The following is an 18,603-nucleotide window of genomic DNA, read 5'->3' on the forward strand; positions in this document are numbered from 1 at the left end:
CTAAAATTAAATAAGCTTCTTATATATTTGATTTCTGTTAATATGCATGTATGTGTGTACTTCTTTTATTTATTTATTTTAACGATTTGAATTTTAGTTGCAGTTCACTATAACATCCCTGACAAGAGCTGAGACATAAAACACTGTCAGACACAGGGTTATCATCATTACCTAAAATTAATACCATTAAAAATAAACAAACAAAATGAACATTAACCAATAAAAAGTATATATACAAAGCTTTTTTTTCCCCACCTAGCTGCCAAAACATTTCTAATTTTAAATGAGTTTACATGTATGTACAATAAAACTTAAGTTAAAACTGAAATAAAACTGAATAAAAACTATATAGACATAAAAAAAAAAAAATTACTGAAACATTAGATAACATTAAAATAAAAAGAGAACTATAAAAACAAAAACTAATTCAAAATATTAACTATAATAATATCTCAATGATACTAAAAATCTGATTTATTCTACGAAGTTATTCTACAAAATTCTAATTCAAAAGTCACTTAAAAGTGTTTCTGCACATTTCCTTTTGCAACAATATAAAAATTATAATTACAGTAATGCAAACACATCAATTAAAGTCCTTGTGATATTTTTTAAAGATAATATTGCTATTAATTTTTAACTAGAGTAGTATTTAATCGCATGTCAGTTTTTGGTGTGCTGTCTTTTGTGTGTTTGGACCTTCAGCAGGTCTTTGAGTCCCAGTCTCATGAGCTCTGATCTCAGGTGGATCCTGAAGTCCAGCTCCTCCACTCGACTGATGAGAGCATTGATCAGCTGCATACAGCCAGCCTGCACACACACACACACATCAGTGAAATGACATCACGTCAGCAGCCTATGTTCAGGAGTGTGGCGTGCGAGTGTTTTACCTTGAGCGTGATGGAGTTTTTATGCATGCCGGACAGCAGTGGTTGGAACCTCTCGATCTCCTGCTCTTCAGCCTGCTCAGTGATGCACTCCAGAACTCGCTCATGACTGAAACACACACACAGTCCATCGTCTTACACTTTTAACATGACTCTGTGGATCATTTCAAGCGTAATCTGTTGAGGTTAGTCTTGCACAACGCAAGCCACGGCATCTTCAAACCTTCCCTCTCTGCTCTAGCACTTAAATCTCAGTTTTTGTGTTTGTTTGGTTTTTTTACATTTGAAAAGATTGCTCATCTTTGGTGACCAATTAATGGCATTTTTTCAACTGAATGCAAGTCAGAATGATATTTGAGAGCTGTGGGAAGATTTTTAGTAAACACGGTGAAACAATTTTTTTTAAGTTTTGTTTTGCTTTTATTTTTAATATTTATTAAGTTTGACATTCTGAATATCAAAATCACATTACTTTTTGTATATCATTTATTTTTAATAAAATACAATATTTTTATTTATTAAGTTTGACAATGAATATGAAAATCACATTAATTTTGTACATCATTTAACAGTGCTCATGAAAGCAAATATATATATTGACAACTTATACAAGCTAATATTTTATTACAATTTTTTTGTTACATTGTGTAATGACAATGTCGCCTTAGGGCTGTTACATAAATTATATTATAGTATTTATTTATATTCTGAATGAGCTTTATGTTTATATATATATATTTTTATATTTATAGTTTTAATTTTCATTTTAATTTGTTACTTGCGTTTGTGCTTTTGTCATTTCTTTTTTTATATATATTTCTATATAACTTTAAAATTATTTCCGTGATTGTAGCACTTAAATTTCAGTTCACTCAGTATTTTCATAATGTTTTTCATGTAATATTTTTATTTTATTTTAGCTTTACTTCAAGAAAAAAAAAAAAAAAAAAAAAGTTTCATGAGAAAATCTCAGTCGGCTAAAACCTACCATGATAAAAATGAAACAATTAAAAAAAAAAACAATGTATTATATATATATATATATATATATATATATATATATATATATATATATATATATATATATATAAATAATACACACACACACGTAAACAATATTACTACTAAAACATTAACTACAATTAAAATGAAAAGAAAGTATAACTATATAATAGAAAATATATACAAAAATATAAAATAAATAACATATATAATTTTTAAACCACATACTTGTCTTATTTGTGAAATATTATTTTGTGCAAATCTATAGTCTTACATCTCTATAAGTTACAAGAAAGTAAATAGTGATAAAAAGTGGTAAATAGTGACAGAATAAATGTTTTATTGGTCCCACAAGACTGTTTCTATGGTAACTTCCTCAGATGAACACGATTTCTGTTCTTGGGCGTCTAATTGGCACTTGATGAGCTTGTACGGCTATTGAAATGCCATTTGAATACACTGCTGAGTATGTGAACACAGCTTCTGCTTTCAGCTTCACACTCACGTGTTTCCTGGATGCTCGAGGATACAGATGGCAGACAGCAGTTTGACTACATCCACCATCATGTGCGGGACTTTTGGATTGATGGCTCTGACGAGGAGAGGGATTCCTTCTTCTGACGTCAGCATGGCTTTAAGACCATGCTGAGAGAGACAGACAGACAGAGTCATTAATAACAGTTCCCACAATCTATATTACAGTATGAGCTCAGATCTGCACTGACCTTGTTGTTCATGAACGCTTTGAGACATCGAATGATCTCATGCTGACATTTTACACCAATCCCAGCATTCCTGTTAAACACAGAGATTGAGAGAGACAAATCACATCATCATGTTCATGAGGTGCATTTTAAAATCATTTGCATATTATAACATGGATTGTTGTGATCCTGGATGCTAATTGGCCAATACAAACATAATATATTAGTATAAAAATACTAACCCTGTGAATCCTACTGTATTATATATAATGAGCAAATTTATAAAGCCTCTAAATGATCAACATGATCAAATCTTTGCTGTTGCTGAAGTTGCAACTTTACTTGATTAAACATCTTTTTTTTTTTTAGAAAAATCAGTGAGCATCAAATGTGACCATCAGGCTTTTGAAGAACATTTATTCGTTCATCATTGCCTTGCATTATATGTTATGATCATCAAACCAAGCATTTAAATATCATCATAATAAGACATGTTATTGGAGATATGGACTGATATTTATATCATTTTATGTAAGCATCTGCTATACTGTTATAAAGATCCCACTAATTTACATTACAATCAGAATTTTATACTTTTTGTCCATATAAATATCCACTCCTGCTCTAGATTGCATATTTTTGCTCAGTTTGTGCTGTTTTTCCTTAATATTCTCACTATATCAGACTATAAAAGTCATAAAAGCCTGACGTGTCAAATAAGATACTTAACACACATGCATTTTTTTTAGATTTGTTTTAATATTTTGTCTAAAGGTTAAATAAACCATTCAATTAAAAATAATAAGATATTTCTGACTATTATTTCATATGTCAGGATTTACAGAGTTACGTGTCTAAACGAACCCTTTAGTCATGACTAGGGGTGTGCGATATATAGCGTCTGCGATAATATCGTAATTGTTGTTTTAACGATGTGCAATTTGATAAGACACCTACATAGTGCACGCATACATTATGTGATGAAGTCTAGTGGGTTAAACAGTGCACGTGTGCATTAGTGTTCTTTCACTGCATGATCCAGTCTACTAAAATGCATTAAGAAATATCACAAAATTCAAATTTCATATAGTTAAAAATCACACGAAGAGTGTTTTTTTTTTTCTTCAAAACTAAGCATGATTACAAATGTGATTTTGATTTTATACAACAGTTCAATAAACAATAAGTTAATATTATGAGACTTACGTTTTAGACACCATATTGCCTGTTTTTGCTCTATTTCAAAAAAAAAAAAAATCCAAACAGCCACGGCACTGTTTCACGTCTCTGAGCAACATGACGATGTTTCATTCCTGAATGAATCAACCGTTTAAATGATTTGGTTCAGTTGCAATGACTTATTAACAGTGACTTGCTGCCACCTACTGGCGATTTTAATTTCACATTTAAAATATATTTTCATTTAAATAATTTCAAATATCAGTATTCAATGTTTTATGGTTAAAAACATTGTGTTTACATGCATAAAAACATTATGCATTTGTAAAATATAGTCTAATTATCGTTATCGAAACAATTCCCCAAAATATTGAGATATATTTTCTTTTCAATATCGCACACCCCTGGTCATGACTAATTACAATAACATCTTAAGATTATATTAAAGCTCTAAATTTGAATGAAATATTGTTTCATATTTTGTTTCAGAAATATGGTAAAAGTAGTCAAAACTTTCCCTCAATACAGAATCACTCTAATATAAGATACATCTAGAAAATAAACGTGTGTGTGTGTGTGTTACTGTATTTATGTCATACAAAGGTTCTTCTCTCTCGTCTTGAAGTTTCTTGAGGAATGTCAGAAGCAAAGCCAAACCCTCAGCTCCAAACGTCTGGACCCAACTGAAACACACACACAACGATACATAATGATCAGCTGATATCAGACACATAGAAACACTTCACTGTAAGTGTGTGTGTGTACCTGACGGGGTTGTTGTTTAATGACACACGCAATGACTCCAGGCAGCTCAGTAACGGTGTGTCTCTCAGATCGGTCTTCAGCTCCTGGATGTATATCAGCGCTGACTTGGAGCTCTCCTTCTGACTCTTCCCCTAAAACACACAGAGGGTCAAAGGAGTTTACGGGATGATCAGGTCACTCGCCTGTAATGATGAGACAAAGCCTCAAACTGAACCTCAGTGCTGCTGATTAAACCTTTACATGGCATGCATTAAGTAGAAGCATTTTCATCTGTTTTAGCTTTTTTTTTTTAGAAAAACAAGCAAAATTTAATGCTTTTATGCTATTTTTAATGCTATTAAAAGAAGTCTCTTCTGCTCACAAAAGTCTGCATTTATTTAATCAAAAATAAAATGCAAAGCTGGATTTTCAGCATCATTACTCTTCAGTGTCCTTCAGAAATCATTCTGATTTGCTGCTCAGGAAACATTTCTGATTATTGTCAGTCAAAACAGTTGTGCTTCTTCAGATTTTTGTAAAAACTGAAATTTTTTCAGTACTTTCTGGATTGAAAGTTCAAAGGAGCAGCATTTCTTTGAAATATAAATATTTTGTAACATTTGTGGCCATGGATCACAAAACCAGTCTTGAGTGTCAATTTTTCAAAATTGAGATTTATACATCATCTGAAAGTTGAATAAATAATCTTTCCATTTATGTATGGTTTGTTAGGATAGAACAATATTTGGCCGAGATACAACTATTTGAAAAGTCATTGCGTGTGCAAAAAAAATCGAAATATTGAGAAAATTGCCTTAAAAGTTGTCCAAATGATGTTCTTAGCAATGGATATTACTAATAAAAAAATTAAGTTATGATATATTTACGGTAAGAAATGTACAAAATATCTTCATAGAACATGATCTTTACTTAATATCCTAATGATTTTTGTCATAAAAGAAAAATGGATAATTTTGACCCATACAATGTATTTTTGGCTATTACTACAAATATATCCCAGCGACTTAAGACTGGTTTTGTGGTCCAGGGTCATATTTATGTTTTTACTGTGCCTTTGAATAAAAGTATTAACACTATTCCCATTTCAAAATAAGGACAATTTAGACACTACTGTTCGAACACACACACATTTATAGTGAATTTCATATTTCTACTTCAAATATCATATTTCTAATTCAAATGAAACTAAAAGTAAAGTTTAAAATAAATACATAAGTGTGTCCTTATATCACTTTATCTGTGTTGGTCTGACTGGGTCAATATTTCACAGGTGAAAAGATTAAATAAGATGTCTCCTAGTGAAACTAGTCCTGTGGCAGCCCTAAGAAAGCAGATTCTGATCCAGAGCAGCAGTGTCCTCTCTGACATCTGTAGAGAAATCTGAACCACATCCTGTGAGTGCGACAGGAAGAGCATGAAACCGCCACAGGAAGCGCACCTGATCATGTTCAGCACCTCTGAGACTGTCACTGATGGATTCAGATTCAGACAGAACGTCTGTGAGATTTGACAATGTGTGTGTTTAGAGCAGATTCAGTCAATTCAAACTAAACTTTGACAGACAGACAGATGTTGTGTGTGTTCTTACAGCAGTGGAGGTGTGCAGGTACTGAGACACCATCTCTCTCTTGATGGTGATATCCTTACGCCTCAGCGGCTGCTGCTTCTCCTCATTCAGATTCATATCCACCTACACACACAGAGAAAAGATTTTTTAAAGGAAAATATAACGGGAAAATATTGCTTTTAATTCATATTACCATTTAATTAAAATTAAATTGTTATTTTATTTTAAATTAATTAATAGAGCCAAACAAAAAGGGTGTTTATCATGAAAATTAATTTAATAATAAAAAAAAAAAAAATATGAAAACATTTAATTAATAATTTAAAAAACATTTTATCACACTTTTTATTATTATTATTTTCATATTTTTTAAATATCCCACAATTATTATGAATTTATAATTAATATATTTTTAATTAATTTACTTTTAGCATGAAATTATTAAATGTTTTTTTTATTCATATCACAATTTTTTTAATTAATGAATAGATCCAACTACAGTGTTAATGAATATGATGTGTGTGTGTGTGTGTGTGTGTGTGTATATATCTATATATTTATTTAAAGATCAATAATTTTATACTATGAAAGTGTAAATTGCTTTAAAATTGCTGTAAAGTTTTTTTTTGTTTGTTTCTTTTTAATGAATTAACAAGTTCAACCAAAAAAATGTGCTTACTGCTTATCATGAATATATTTTTTGGGATATTTAAATTTATCCTTTATGTACGTTTTATTATTATTATTATTGATATATATAAATTAGATTAGAATTAGCGTTGACCCAAATAACTAATAATAAATAAATAAATATATAGATATATACACACACACACATCATATTCATTAACACTGTAGTTTAATTGTACTTAATTAGTGCACTTAACTGTAATTAAACTCTTACATATATTTTAAACCAGGCACACAAACAAACAAACACATAGATACTCAAATGGGTCAGAAATGAAAACGGCAATATTTTAAACACGTTTACTTAGCTAAATTGGAATACTGCATAGTCTTTTGTTTTTATATATCTTTTTTTATACAGCTAATTATAAATATTATAACCTAATCCAAACCATAAGAATAACAGAAAACTTTCTGCATTTTTACAGTTGCAAAAAAAAAAATAATATTTACCGGTTTTACAAATGAGAATGTGTCCAAAATGAGGTTTATGGAGATTTTGACAGGTTAAGCTGTCACACACACACACACACACACACACACACACACACTCACCAGCATCTGCTCAAACAGCTCCAGCACAGACTCGTCTGGCAGCTCATTCAGCGAGGCACTCTGGGACGGCACTTCATACTGGGCGGCTGACAAGTGTCTGTTTCCCATCGTGCCTGACTTCTCCTTCTTCGTCCGCATGCTGGTGAAACGCTCCAGCTGACACAGGGTCAAAGGTCAAAGGTCAATGCTCAGAACACAGCAAAAACACACAGGAGGATTTTACACTCTGTGTCTAAGTCACTGCATGTTCAGAATGGCATACTAACATCCTACATGCACAGTTTAGCATGCTTTGACAAAGGCGTAGAATATAACAAGAACTCACTAATTCCCAGAATGCAAATCTGACCTTCCATTCGCAGTAAATAGTGTGCTAGTATTTCATTCTGAACACAGAAACCGTTTAATTGACAGAACATGCTCTGCGGGGAACAACAAACTGATCTCTCAATTTTAATTGTTTTTATATTTTTAGCTTATCAAGTCTGTCAATCAACAAGAACAAAAGGCATTTAAAGACATTCCAGAACAATCCTGAAATACGGCTCCTCTGAGGAACCTTTTCAAGTCGAGACAAGAGTAAAGCAGCAGAAACATCTGAGATTCTTACATCCTCCATCACACTCAATACAAAACAACAGAAGCTGCTTTATACAACGTCTCGTCAATAATCTTAAATATCTTTATTATAGCGGATCATAAAGGCTGAAAGCCTAAATCTATACTTGTTTTTTTTTTTTTTTTTTTTTTTTAAATACAAAAAAGTATACAAAGTATCAGAGAGTCTTGAAAAAAAATATATGGTAGAAAAGCCAAATCTATCTATCTATCTATCTATCTATCTATCTATCTATCTATCTATCTATCTATCTATCTATCTATCTATCTATCTATCTATCTATCTATCTATCTATCTATCTATCTATCTATCATCCTTTTCAAAAAACATCTTGATTTACAAATTGTTTGGATGACCATGACACTGTTTTTAATTTAAAAAAAAACATTGATTGGCTTTTTTTTTTTTTGATTGACATTGATTAAATATGATTTTTTTTTATTCGTATTATTAAAATGTATTTTTAAAGCAGTTAATGGAATCAAAAATATTTACCATAACATTCATATTTATTTAGCTAAATATTGTTGATCCAAATAACCAATTTGAACACATTTGAATATGGGCAAAGATTTTTTGCCCATATTCAACAACAACAAAAAGCAAGCAAGCAAGTAAAGTAAAAATGCCAAAGTAGTAAAAAAAAAAAAGAAAAGTAAATTACTGAAGATTAGCAACAATAAGTAAATAAAATAAGTTAATTAATTTGTTAATTAATTGTTTAATTTGTATTTGTCTGACTGGGTCAATATCGGAAAAATAAAAAAATTAAAAAAAATTAAAAAGGAAGAAAAAACATTTACAACCATATTCTTGAAGCATTATACATGCTGCTTAATTATATTCTTAGCAGCTGCTCTCTTATTATATGAATCTTTTGTGTAGACTGTCCTCATCGCATGATTCTGCTTGACACAAATATGAATCCATAGACATTTGGGCAAGATGCATTTTGGCAAAGTTTGAATTTGACCCGTGACACATGTGAGCGTGATGTCACACGCTTCCTCTGGCTGTGACAGGAGTGAGTGTGTGTGTGAGAGTCACTGAACACTGACGTCAGATCAGTTTCTGAGACACACAAACACTGATCTGAGGTCAGCCGTGATCCGACGGGTGACGGCGGATGTAAGGCAAAGTGTGCGCTACAGACACATGGTACGAGGTGAAGGGTTAAAGGTCATGGGGACAGTGGCTGGTGATGATATCAGTGGAGTGACAGAGAGACGGGGAAGAGTGTTAAAACACACATGTGCACCTACCTCATCAGGAATCAGCCGTTTGAGAGTCTGTACAGGGAGCAGCAAAGAGAAAAATCAACACTAAATACAGAGAAAGACAACAGAACAGTCAGAGAGAGACAGAGGGGAAAAAGGGTGGAAAAGAAAGAGTAGGAAAGAGAAATAAAATAGAAAAGAAATGAAAAGGAAAGGAAAGGCATACTGGGCCATAAACTAATCAGAATCGATTTCAAAACTATATTAATGCAATAGAATTTCTATTTGAGACAGGAGAGAAAAAAAATAAAAATCAAATACATTTTCAATTCACATTTTCTAAAAACTAGAAACTGCTGCTGTTGAATAGAGATTACTTGGTAGGGCTCCAGGACTCCAGGACTCCAGGAAAAAAACAAAACAATATTGCACAAGCATAATCCTGCCACATGGGGGCAGAGGAGGTCATCAAATAAACATCAGAGCATCACTTCCTCTTCCCAGGAAATCAACAGTCACCTGCTTATAAACAGGCATGTCTATGGTGACCAATCAAAACAATGCAGATTCTCCAGATGTTACTTGAGAATCTGTGAGTGAGAACATGGAATGTGATAAGACACACGACCTTTGACCTCACAAAACAAAACCAGCAGGGATCACGTGACCTGTGCCACAGAAATGCGGATAACATTGTCACGTGTATGTATACATGAAATACTCATAATCGCCACAGAGAGAAAGTAATATCAAAATATTACTAAATATCAGTTGAAATACCACTTAACTTTATTCCTTTAATAGATTATTTTTGTTTAATCTGCAGTTATTTTATTTTGTACTACAGATGAAGGGTACAACGGGGCTAAAGGCACACCTTGAGAAAAAATGTGCTATTCACTGTGACTAAAATGCATAATTGCAGAAAAATATATATGTTGTATTGAACATTAATGGAGTTACTTTGTTGAAAAATCTTATAAATGTATGAGGTGGCAAGGGGGCCAGCATGGGCTAAAAGACATTGATATAAATACTTCAGTTGAAATAATGTTTTTTTTGTTTTTTTTTAAATAATGCTGTAGTTTGTGCTACAAACTAGCAAAGTTTGTACTATTTTCTGCTTATTTCGAAAAATAAAAGAATTTGTTCAATAAATATAATGTCATTCAAATGTGTTAATCTAAATATATTTTAAAATACAGAAACAAAATCATTTTAAAAAGTAAAGATTCTGAAAGCATTGAAGGAGATCCAATAATAATTGAATATAGATTTACAGTAGGCTATAGTAACAACAAATTATATTTTATTATAAGTTATGATTAATATGTTTTTAAATAGTATGGTTTCATTCTAAACATGGTGATTATCTCTAATATGGACACACAACATTATATATTATTTACCATCTGAATCTAACCATGTCATGTCAACAAATGCAGAAGTCAGCCATTAATGAATTATCATGTTAATAACTGTGCTTTTAGCCCCAACAGCAGGGGCACTTTTTACCCCAAATACCATACTTTTACATATTCTTTCATTATTTAAAAACTGTTGCTTTAATTATCTTAAAACTGAAAATTGTTAAGTCCTTTTGTCTCAAAATATATTAATTTTAACGATTCTCATTTGATACTTAAATCTACAACATTTTAAAAAACAAAATATTAGATCAATTAAGCACAGAATCAACTTTGCGCTGCTGCCTGTGATCTCGTCAAGGATCAGACAAATATACACGTGCATGTTGAAAAGCGGATGTTTTGGAAAGTGCTATGCCACGTTTGTGTGTCATCTAGTGGTTTAGAGGAAAAAAATATCAAAGGCGCCTTTTGCGTGTGTGAGAGAGTCCGTGTGTGAGAGAGTGCGCGTGTGTGAGAGTGCGCGTGTGTGAGAGTGCGCGTGTGTGAGAGTGCGCGTGTGTGAGAGTGCGCGTGTGTGAGAGCGCGCGTGTGAGAGAGCGCGCGTGTGAGAGAGTGCGCGTGTGAGAGAGTGCGCGTGTGAGAGAGTGCGCGTGTGTGTGTGAGAGTGCGCGTGTGAGAGAGTGCGTGTGGTGTTCAAACTATGACACATCCTTTAAAAATATGATTGATTCTCTCAATTACTCAGAAACACTCAAACTCAATAAAAAGTTAATTCTTTACAGATACACCCACAAAATCACCGAGACACACCCACACACTCAATATAAACACACACAGTGAGAACATGGAACTGCATGATACAAAATATCAAGAACTGTTAAGAATCTGCAATAGAATAGAATACTGTTCACAATTTTAAAAGTCTTTAGACACACACTCTACATATGGACCCAGAACATTCATCAGTCATCTTAATATGACCTCATGCATTAATGTAAACGAGTCACCCAAATACACACATACATGCAGATTTATACAGGTGTGTGTGTGTGTCTGAAAGCACCTGCATTTCCCATTCCCTTCTAAAAATAGACACAGATATGAGCATTCTTGTGTGTGTGTGTGTGTGTGTGTGTGTAATTTCTGTCTGCTTGGTTTCCATGGAGACAAATGTCCATTTCGGTTTGCCAACTGAAGCTTGGGGAGCGTGTATGTGTGTGTGTGTGTGTGTGTGTGTTAGGGCTGGGCGGTATATTGAGTTTGTACGATATATTGATATATTCTTTATAAGCGATACGATATAAGGCAATGCCGTTTATATCGATATACAGTACGCTAGTTTGAAACGAGCACATCTGAAAATATAGCGGAGGACACAGACTGAGCTGCTGCGGAGAAAGAGCACAATACAATTTGTTCTAAACATGTGACAAACGTTTTATGTGAAGGGCTTTTAAAAAAACTTGTAAGCTATAGAAGCTTATAGTTCAGGGCTCTACAGTGCGACCATTTCAGTCGCATTTGGGGCTGAAAACTACGAAAAAATATTTAGGAGCACCAGTGTGACTGACCCGATCAGCGTATTTGTGTTTGTGCTGAGGGAGCTTTAAAGGTTTCTAACGTACTTACGTTTTTGCAGCGTTGAGTAATGCATCACAGATGTATTCTCTCATTATAACCAAAAAAAGTGTAGACAGAGTGTAAAATAAAGAGATTCATTGTGCAGTGTAAGGAGCTTCATTGATTATAATGGAGTTTTGTGAGATTGCGATGAACTAAGATGAGCGACAGCTTTTAATGATTATTAACAGTGCTTGAAGTGGGCCGGTACGCCTGACATGTTGCCGGTACTTAGAGTAAAATCGTCAGGGTCTGGGTGATTAGGCTATATGATCCCATATATGATTAGAAATGATATAGAAACTATGTAAATCACACTACCCAGGCGGGATCACCTCTCATCTCGACCAATCACGTGAATGAACGCAAACAGAGTCGGTCTACTTCATTGTGCGGTGCGAGAGAGCATGTCAGGGGAGGCGCGCGGAGTAGTAGAATAATTAATTAATTATTGATTACTAATTTTAATCAGTACTCTATAACGAAAATCATATCTTAAAATAAAAATAAGCAGGTTTTAGCAATCACATCATTTTAAACCGTAAAGGATCCAGTGAACGAATTCAAACAGTAAGCTCAAAACAGCACTAATGCTGATTTTATCAGCGATTACAGAGAGAATAGTGACTTACGTCCAGATGTCAGTAAAATTATTCTTTTCAGCATGTATTTGGCTTAAAAGCAAGAGTGTTTTATAATGAACGCTGATTATGCGGTGGTCAGAGATTTAGCGATTCTGAATGGATCCGTATATTAAAGGCAGGCGATTTAGTGGTCTCCCTGTGGTCCTGTTTGGTATTGCAGCTTGACTTGTGCTAAATTGTATTGAAAACTTTTATTTAATTATTGATTGATTGTGGCACTATACATACATTGTGAATTATTAAAAAGTACTTAAACATAAATAAATAGTGTCAGTAGAGTAGAGTACCGGCACTTCTTTTTTTCCACTTCAAGCACTGATTATTAAGGGAGTTTGCAAATGTGATATTGATTTAATACAACAGTTCATTAAACAAGAAGTTAATATTAAGTGACTTATATTGTCTGACTACAACACTATTGCCTTATTTTGCTCTATTTCATCAACGAAAATAGTTTCAAACAAAGTCTCAGCCAAGCAGCTGTGCATCTCCATTCAAACACAGCGGTGTTTCGTTTATGAATGAACTGCGTTTTTAAATTAAATCTAGCGAGTCAATAATTAAATTACCCATTCATAAAGACAGTCACGTACTTCCTTCCTGAATGAATCAGCCGTTTGAACGAATCGAATGATTCCGTGATAAAATCAGTGACATACCGCCACCTACCGGCAGTTTTATTTTAATTTTTAAATGATCTTTTCTATTATTTAAATCATTTAATATTTCAAAATTGTATGTTTAAAACATTAACCTCAACATGTCATGAATTTAATAGCACTTATGCAACCTCTGAGCCTCATTAAACATCTGAAAATTCTTCTGCGCCACCTCTGTAGTATGATAGCGCTAACTGTAAAGAGACTGTAAAGGGGTAATCAAAACAGCCTTGTTACTCAATTAGTTTGTGCTTTTTTATTATTTTCATTTTTAGTTGAGTAAATTTAACTCCTGCTTTAAACGCATTATTTTTGTTTTTAGATTGCAATGTTAATACAATGTTAGAACGTAAAGCGATTTTAACCCTTTTTTAACATAATATATGCATATGGTTACATTCATGTTATTTGTTTAATCCAAATACAAAAGCCTATAAATACCGAGATATATACCGTATACCACAAATCACCCAAAACATAGAGATATTCATTTTTGCTCATATCGCCCAGCCCTAGTGTGTGTGTGTGTGGGTGTTGAAATCATGTCATAATTCGGGCCCCACCAGACACGCCCGTTAAAGTGTGACAAGCCACTTCCTGCACAAAGTGCTCACAGGAAGTGCCACAAAGAAAGACACACATGCAAAAGCTCCATTAAGAACACATACACACTAGCAGAGCATTGTTTCAGTCTATATAGGGAACATAACAGCAGGATAATATCATTTAATAGGTCAGAAAGTTGAATTTGTCCATGAATATAACGGTCCTAGTCTGAGTCAAAGAGCAACTTGTTTAGTAAACACACAAAAAAAAAAAGTTTAACTTAATTTGGACAACTTTAAAGTCCATTTTCTCAATATTTAGATTTTTTTGCACCCTCAGATTCCAGATATTCAAATAGTTGTCTCTCGGCCAAATATTGTCCTATCATAAACCATACATCAATGGAAAGCTATATTCAGCTTTCAGATGATGTATAAATCTCAAATTTGGAAAAATTGACACTTATGACTGGTTTTGTGGTCCAGGGTCACATACATACACACACACATGATATATATACTGTATATACTGTATATATATATGTGTGTGTGTGTGTGTGTGTGTGTGTGTGTGTGTGTGTGTGTATGTATGTGTATGTGTATATATATTTATGCATTTATTTATATAATTTTGTGTGTGTGGAGAAATATGACCTTGACATCAGATTTACCCTTACAGTTCACCATTTCCAGCAGTCGGTCAGTTAGACGCATTGCAGAGAATGATGACTAGAAACACAACACTAATAAAAGAACAAGACTGACTGACACTTGAGAATAACTGTACAGCAGTCTAACAGTTTGAGTGACTCGACATGTTAACAGGAAGTCCTTTAAGCTAAATTAGTCTGCTTCCTCTGCTCACCGTAACATGCTTTCTATGATAACGCTTGGCTGGACGCAGAGGAACAGTTACACGCGTGAATAAGCACCTGCTACACACACTGACAATGGACTGACCCTCGGCGAGGAGCTTCTGATGACAGGACCTCATTCAAGACCTTTCATTTAGACAATAGCACAAACCGATTCCTTCAAAACCAAACAAACACTTCCTGTCACCCCAAGATGCCCACCAGAACCCAGCAACCCTGTTTGGGAGGTGGTTAATGAGGTTACCAGGACAACAAACGTGATGAATTCAACAATGAAACATGAAGGCTACGCATCCCAGCAGTAGCCCCTCACTGCAGAACAAAGATGCAGGGAATGGAGTTTGATCCACATCTATGGGGTGGAGATGGGTGGGTTTAGGGATCAGGGGGTGGAGACGGGTAGGTTTAGGTCTATGTAAGGTGGGAGGAGTTGGATCTAGATCCAACCTCATCCCCTGGATCTTGTGTTCTGCAGTGAGGACCATCTCCATCCCAGAGCAACGGGAATTTTTTCTCTTTTTTTTAGTTTATTTATCACTCAAGAAAAAAAAAAAAAACAATGAAAATTTACAAAGATTTAACAACACAAAAGAACTGAACTTTGTTTTCCATTCAAAAAAAAAAAAAAAAAAAAAAAAAAAAAAAAAAAAAATCACACCCAGGTTATTATAGTTAACTGAAACAAAAACATTTCTGCTACTTGGAGGGAGCAAACGAAAACTGAAAATTAACTGAAATAAAACTACTATTTAAAAAAAACAAACAAAGAAATTATTAAAATTAAAAACTAAAGTTAGTTTAAATTCATGTACAAAAATAACTGGAATAATATATTTAAAAAATATATATATACACATTTTTATAAAATCCCAAAACACAAATTACTTTAAAAATGACCTAAATTTAAAATGATAACAGAAAACAATATAACAGCTAATTTAAATATTAATAAAAACTATAGTACTCTATCTCTCTGGTATTAAATAATACACACAAAAAAAAACAATTAAACAAAACAAAATAACCCCACAAAAATATAGTTAGGAGAAAAATGACAAATCAAATGAATAACATTTTAAAATATTTTTTTGTACTGATTTTCTTTTAAGATTTTTAGACCTAATTGTATAGTTACTTTATAGTTGCATTTTTTAAGAAAAGGGGATATTCAAGGAGATATAAATTTGCCCACAAACATGCTTTTGAACAACTATCTATATTCAGTGATTATATCATTTTAAAGCAGTGTTATTTTGGTATGATTGAGATGTTATAATTTCTATTGACATTTTAAATTACTTTATTTAATATTATCCATTTTAATTTTAGGTATTCTTTTCAAATAAATCTGTTTTTTTTATTTTATTTTTTTATATTAGTTATTTGGAATTTATTTTTTTAAATGTCTAGATTTTTTCTCTCTTTTTTTCCCCCCAGTTTACGTTTATTAAGTACATCTTTTATGGTTTTTGTTTTAGTTAACTATAATAATCCTGGTTCAGCCAGGCTAAAAATAAAAGGAGAACATGAGTTTGATCAGGTTGATAAGAGTGAAAATGAGACAAAATTCCCTCTGTTGTCAGTGACAGGAAAAGGAAGTGATGTCAGAGGCGCATAATTCAATAATGACCACATAATGACCAACAGGGACATACAGTCATGAGTGTGTGGGAAAGAGTTTATGGTAATGACTAGCAACGAAAACAAAGGGATCCCTTTAACTCAAACAATCCCAATCCATATTAAAACAAAAATCCAACTTTTAAACTTTTAACATTCAGACTCCGCGTTCCTTGGACTTCTGCAAAAGCAAACTGACACATGATCAAATGTGTGTGTGTGTGTGTGTGTGTGTGTGTGTGTACTCATTTGAATGACAGTTTGGGACAGAAATATTATGGTTTCAGTGCATCAGACGTTGCACAATGTCACAGAAGCACACACAAACCCTGTGTTTGTTCACATTCACAGCTGAGAAGTCTTGTTCACACCACACTTGAGTTAAACTGAACTTAATTTCTTACATTTCTTTTATACTGATGAAAACTGCAGGGAGCCCTTTAAGCTCCTCTTTTGTTGATATGCACTTCTCTTTTTTTAGTTTGGGAAGACTGTTGGTTGGCGCATGTTGTGTTCCCAATTACACATTAAAGTCACCCAAATTTGCACGAAGCCATTTCGGGATTTTTTGTTTTGTTTTATTGATCATGCAGCCATAATAGTTTCTAACAACTTCAATTTATGAGAAGCTTGTATTTGGTTAAAATGCCGTTTCAAAGTAGCTTCTCCAGCACTGACGCACAAACACTTAATATTCTGCATGTGTTTGCAAGCCTGTGTATCTCATCAATACAGAAAATCTTCTGGGTTAAAAGCCATTCAAACAGTGTGTGTGTGTGTGTGTGTGTGTGAGTGAGTGTGTATGTGTGCGCTCAACCAACACAAAGGTCACACTTGGCTCCATTAATCAGAGTTTGATTCACATTCAGTAAGTCAAACACAAATGAACCTCTTCAGACACACCAAACAAACACCGGACTGAATCACAGACGTTCACACACTCCACCTAATACACCTGTCAGTGTGTGTGCGCGCGCGCGTGTGTGTGTATGAGAGAGATTAGACAGATTAATCTGTCTGTTAATGAGAGATTGCAGCTCAAAGGGAATTTCACTGCTGCCACAGAGACGTGCAATTATTTTGTAATAGCTATATACATAACTAATGATAACTGCAGATTAATTGTGTCTTAATTAGATAATTATGGAGCCAATTTTGTAACCTTTAAAGATTTAAGCAATAAACAAGAACACACTCACATATACCAAACTGCCACAAACGCGTATAAACAACCCACAAGTTGCCGCTTTGCAGATATTCAAGTGTGTCATTATGAACTTAACAGAAATTTCACGGTCAAACTGCATGATTGACTAATTACTGAACCACACACACACCTCAGCACACCCACAGAATAATCACACACACACACAAACATGTATCTGTGCACCTGCGTCTGAACCACAGAATCTAATCCAGTGACTCACAACCTATTTAAATACCATTCACACACACACACACACACACACACACACACGGCAAGTTTGGCAGCCTGAACGGAGCACATTCCACTGACTAGGCAGAGACACACACCTTAGACCAATGTTAGTGAGCTTATCTCATAGACTTCTACTGGTTTTCTAGCAGGTTGAAGATATTTTCTGTCTCCTAACCTGTAATCTGTAAACCTGAATCAAATGCTGTTGTGGACAATGAGGGGACAATTTGAAGTAAAAATGATTGAGAATCACTGATCTGGACCATTTATGAGCTTTTGACCTGCTCATGATTTGTCACTACATTACTGAGGACATTCTAGTGTTGTCAAAAATATCGATATTTCGATAAATATCGATACTGAAATATCTGAACGGTACCAATATTAATTTCCCGAAGTATCGATACACCGATACTAGCCGAGCTGTCACTTTCACTTCTCTCCAGAGGCGCGTGGACAAGCACCACACGTGACCGCACTCGTCTCCTTCGCTCTGGTTAAATAGCAAAAGTGAAGTGAATAGAAAGATGACTGCTCTGGTTGTTAAAGAACACAGCAGGAGCGCTATCTGTAGGGATCTATGATCTCCGCGATGCAGAGAACGCGCACGGAATCCAGTCATAAACACGGACTTTACAGTTTAACGC

The 18,603-nt window shown here is 33.8% G+C and overlaps 1 protein-coding gene across 1 annotated transcript in view; it reads right to left on the reverse strand.

The window, feature by feature from the left end:
- Window positions 1–18,603, reverse strand: part of LOC306883674 (protein diaphanous homolog 1-like) — a 111,183-nt gene that overhangs the window by 78,835 nt on the left and 13,745 nt on the right. Inside the window, exons 2-10 of the mRNA XM_079439053.1 lie at window positions 9,231–9,257; window positions 7,350–7,505; window positions 6,126–6,227; window positions 4,538–4,668; window positions 4,372–4,455; window positions 2,615–2,684; window positions 2,395–2,534; window positions 891–996; window positions 700–810 (exon numbers count right to left, since the gene is read on the reverse strand). Of these exons, the coding sequence (XP_079295179.1) occupies window positions 700–810; window positions 891–996; window positions 2,395–2,534; window positions 2,615–2,684; window positions 4,372–4,455; window positions 4,538–4,668; window positions 6,126–6,227; window positions 7,350–7,505; window positions 9,231–9,257 (927 nt within the window). The remainder of the gene's footprint in view (window positions 1–699; window positions 811–890; window positions 997–2,394; window positions 2,535–2,614; window positions 2,685–4,371; window positions 4,456–4,537; window positions 4,669–6,125; window positions 6,228–7,349; window positions 7,506–9,230; window positions 9,258–18,603) is intronic.

Source organism: Barbus barbus (assembly GCF_936440315.1).
Source record: "Barbus barbus genome assembly, chromosome: 17".
In the NCBI taxonomy this organism is placed as follows: Eukaryota; Metazoa; Chordata; class Actinopteri; order Cypriniformes; family Cyprinidae; genus Barbus; species Barbus barbus.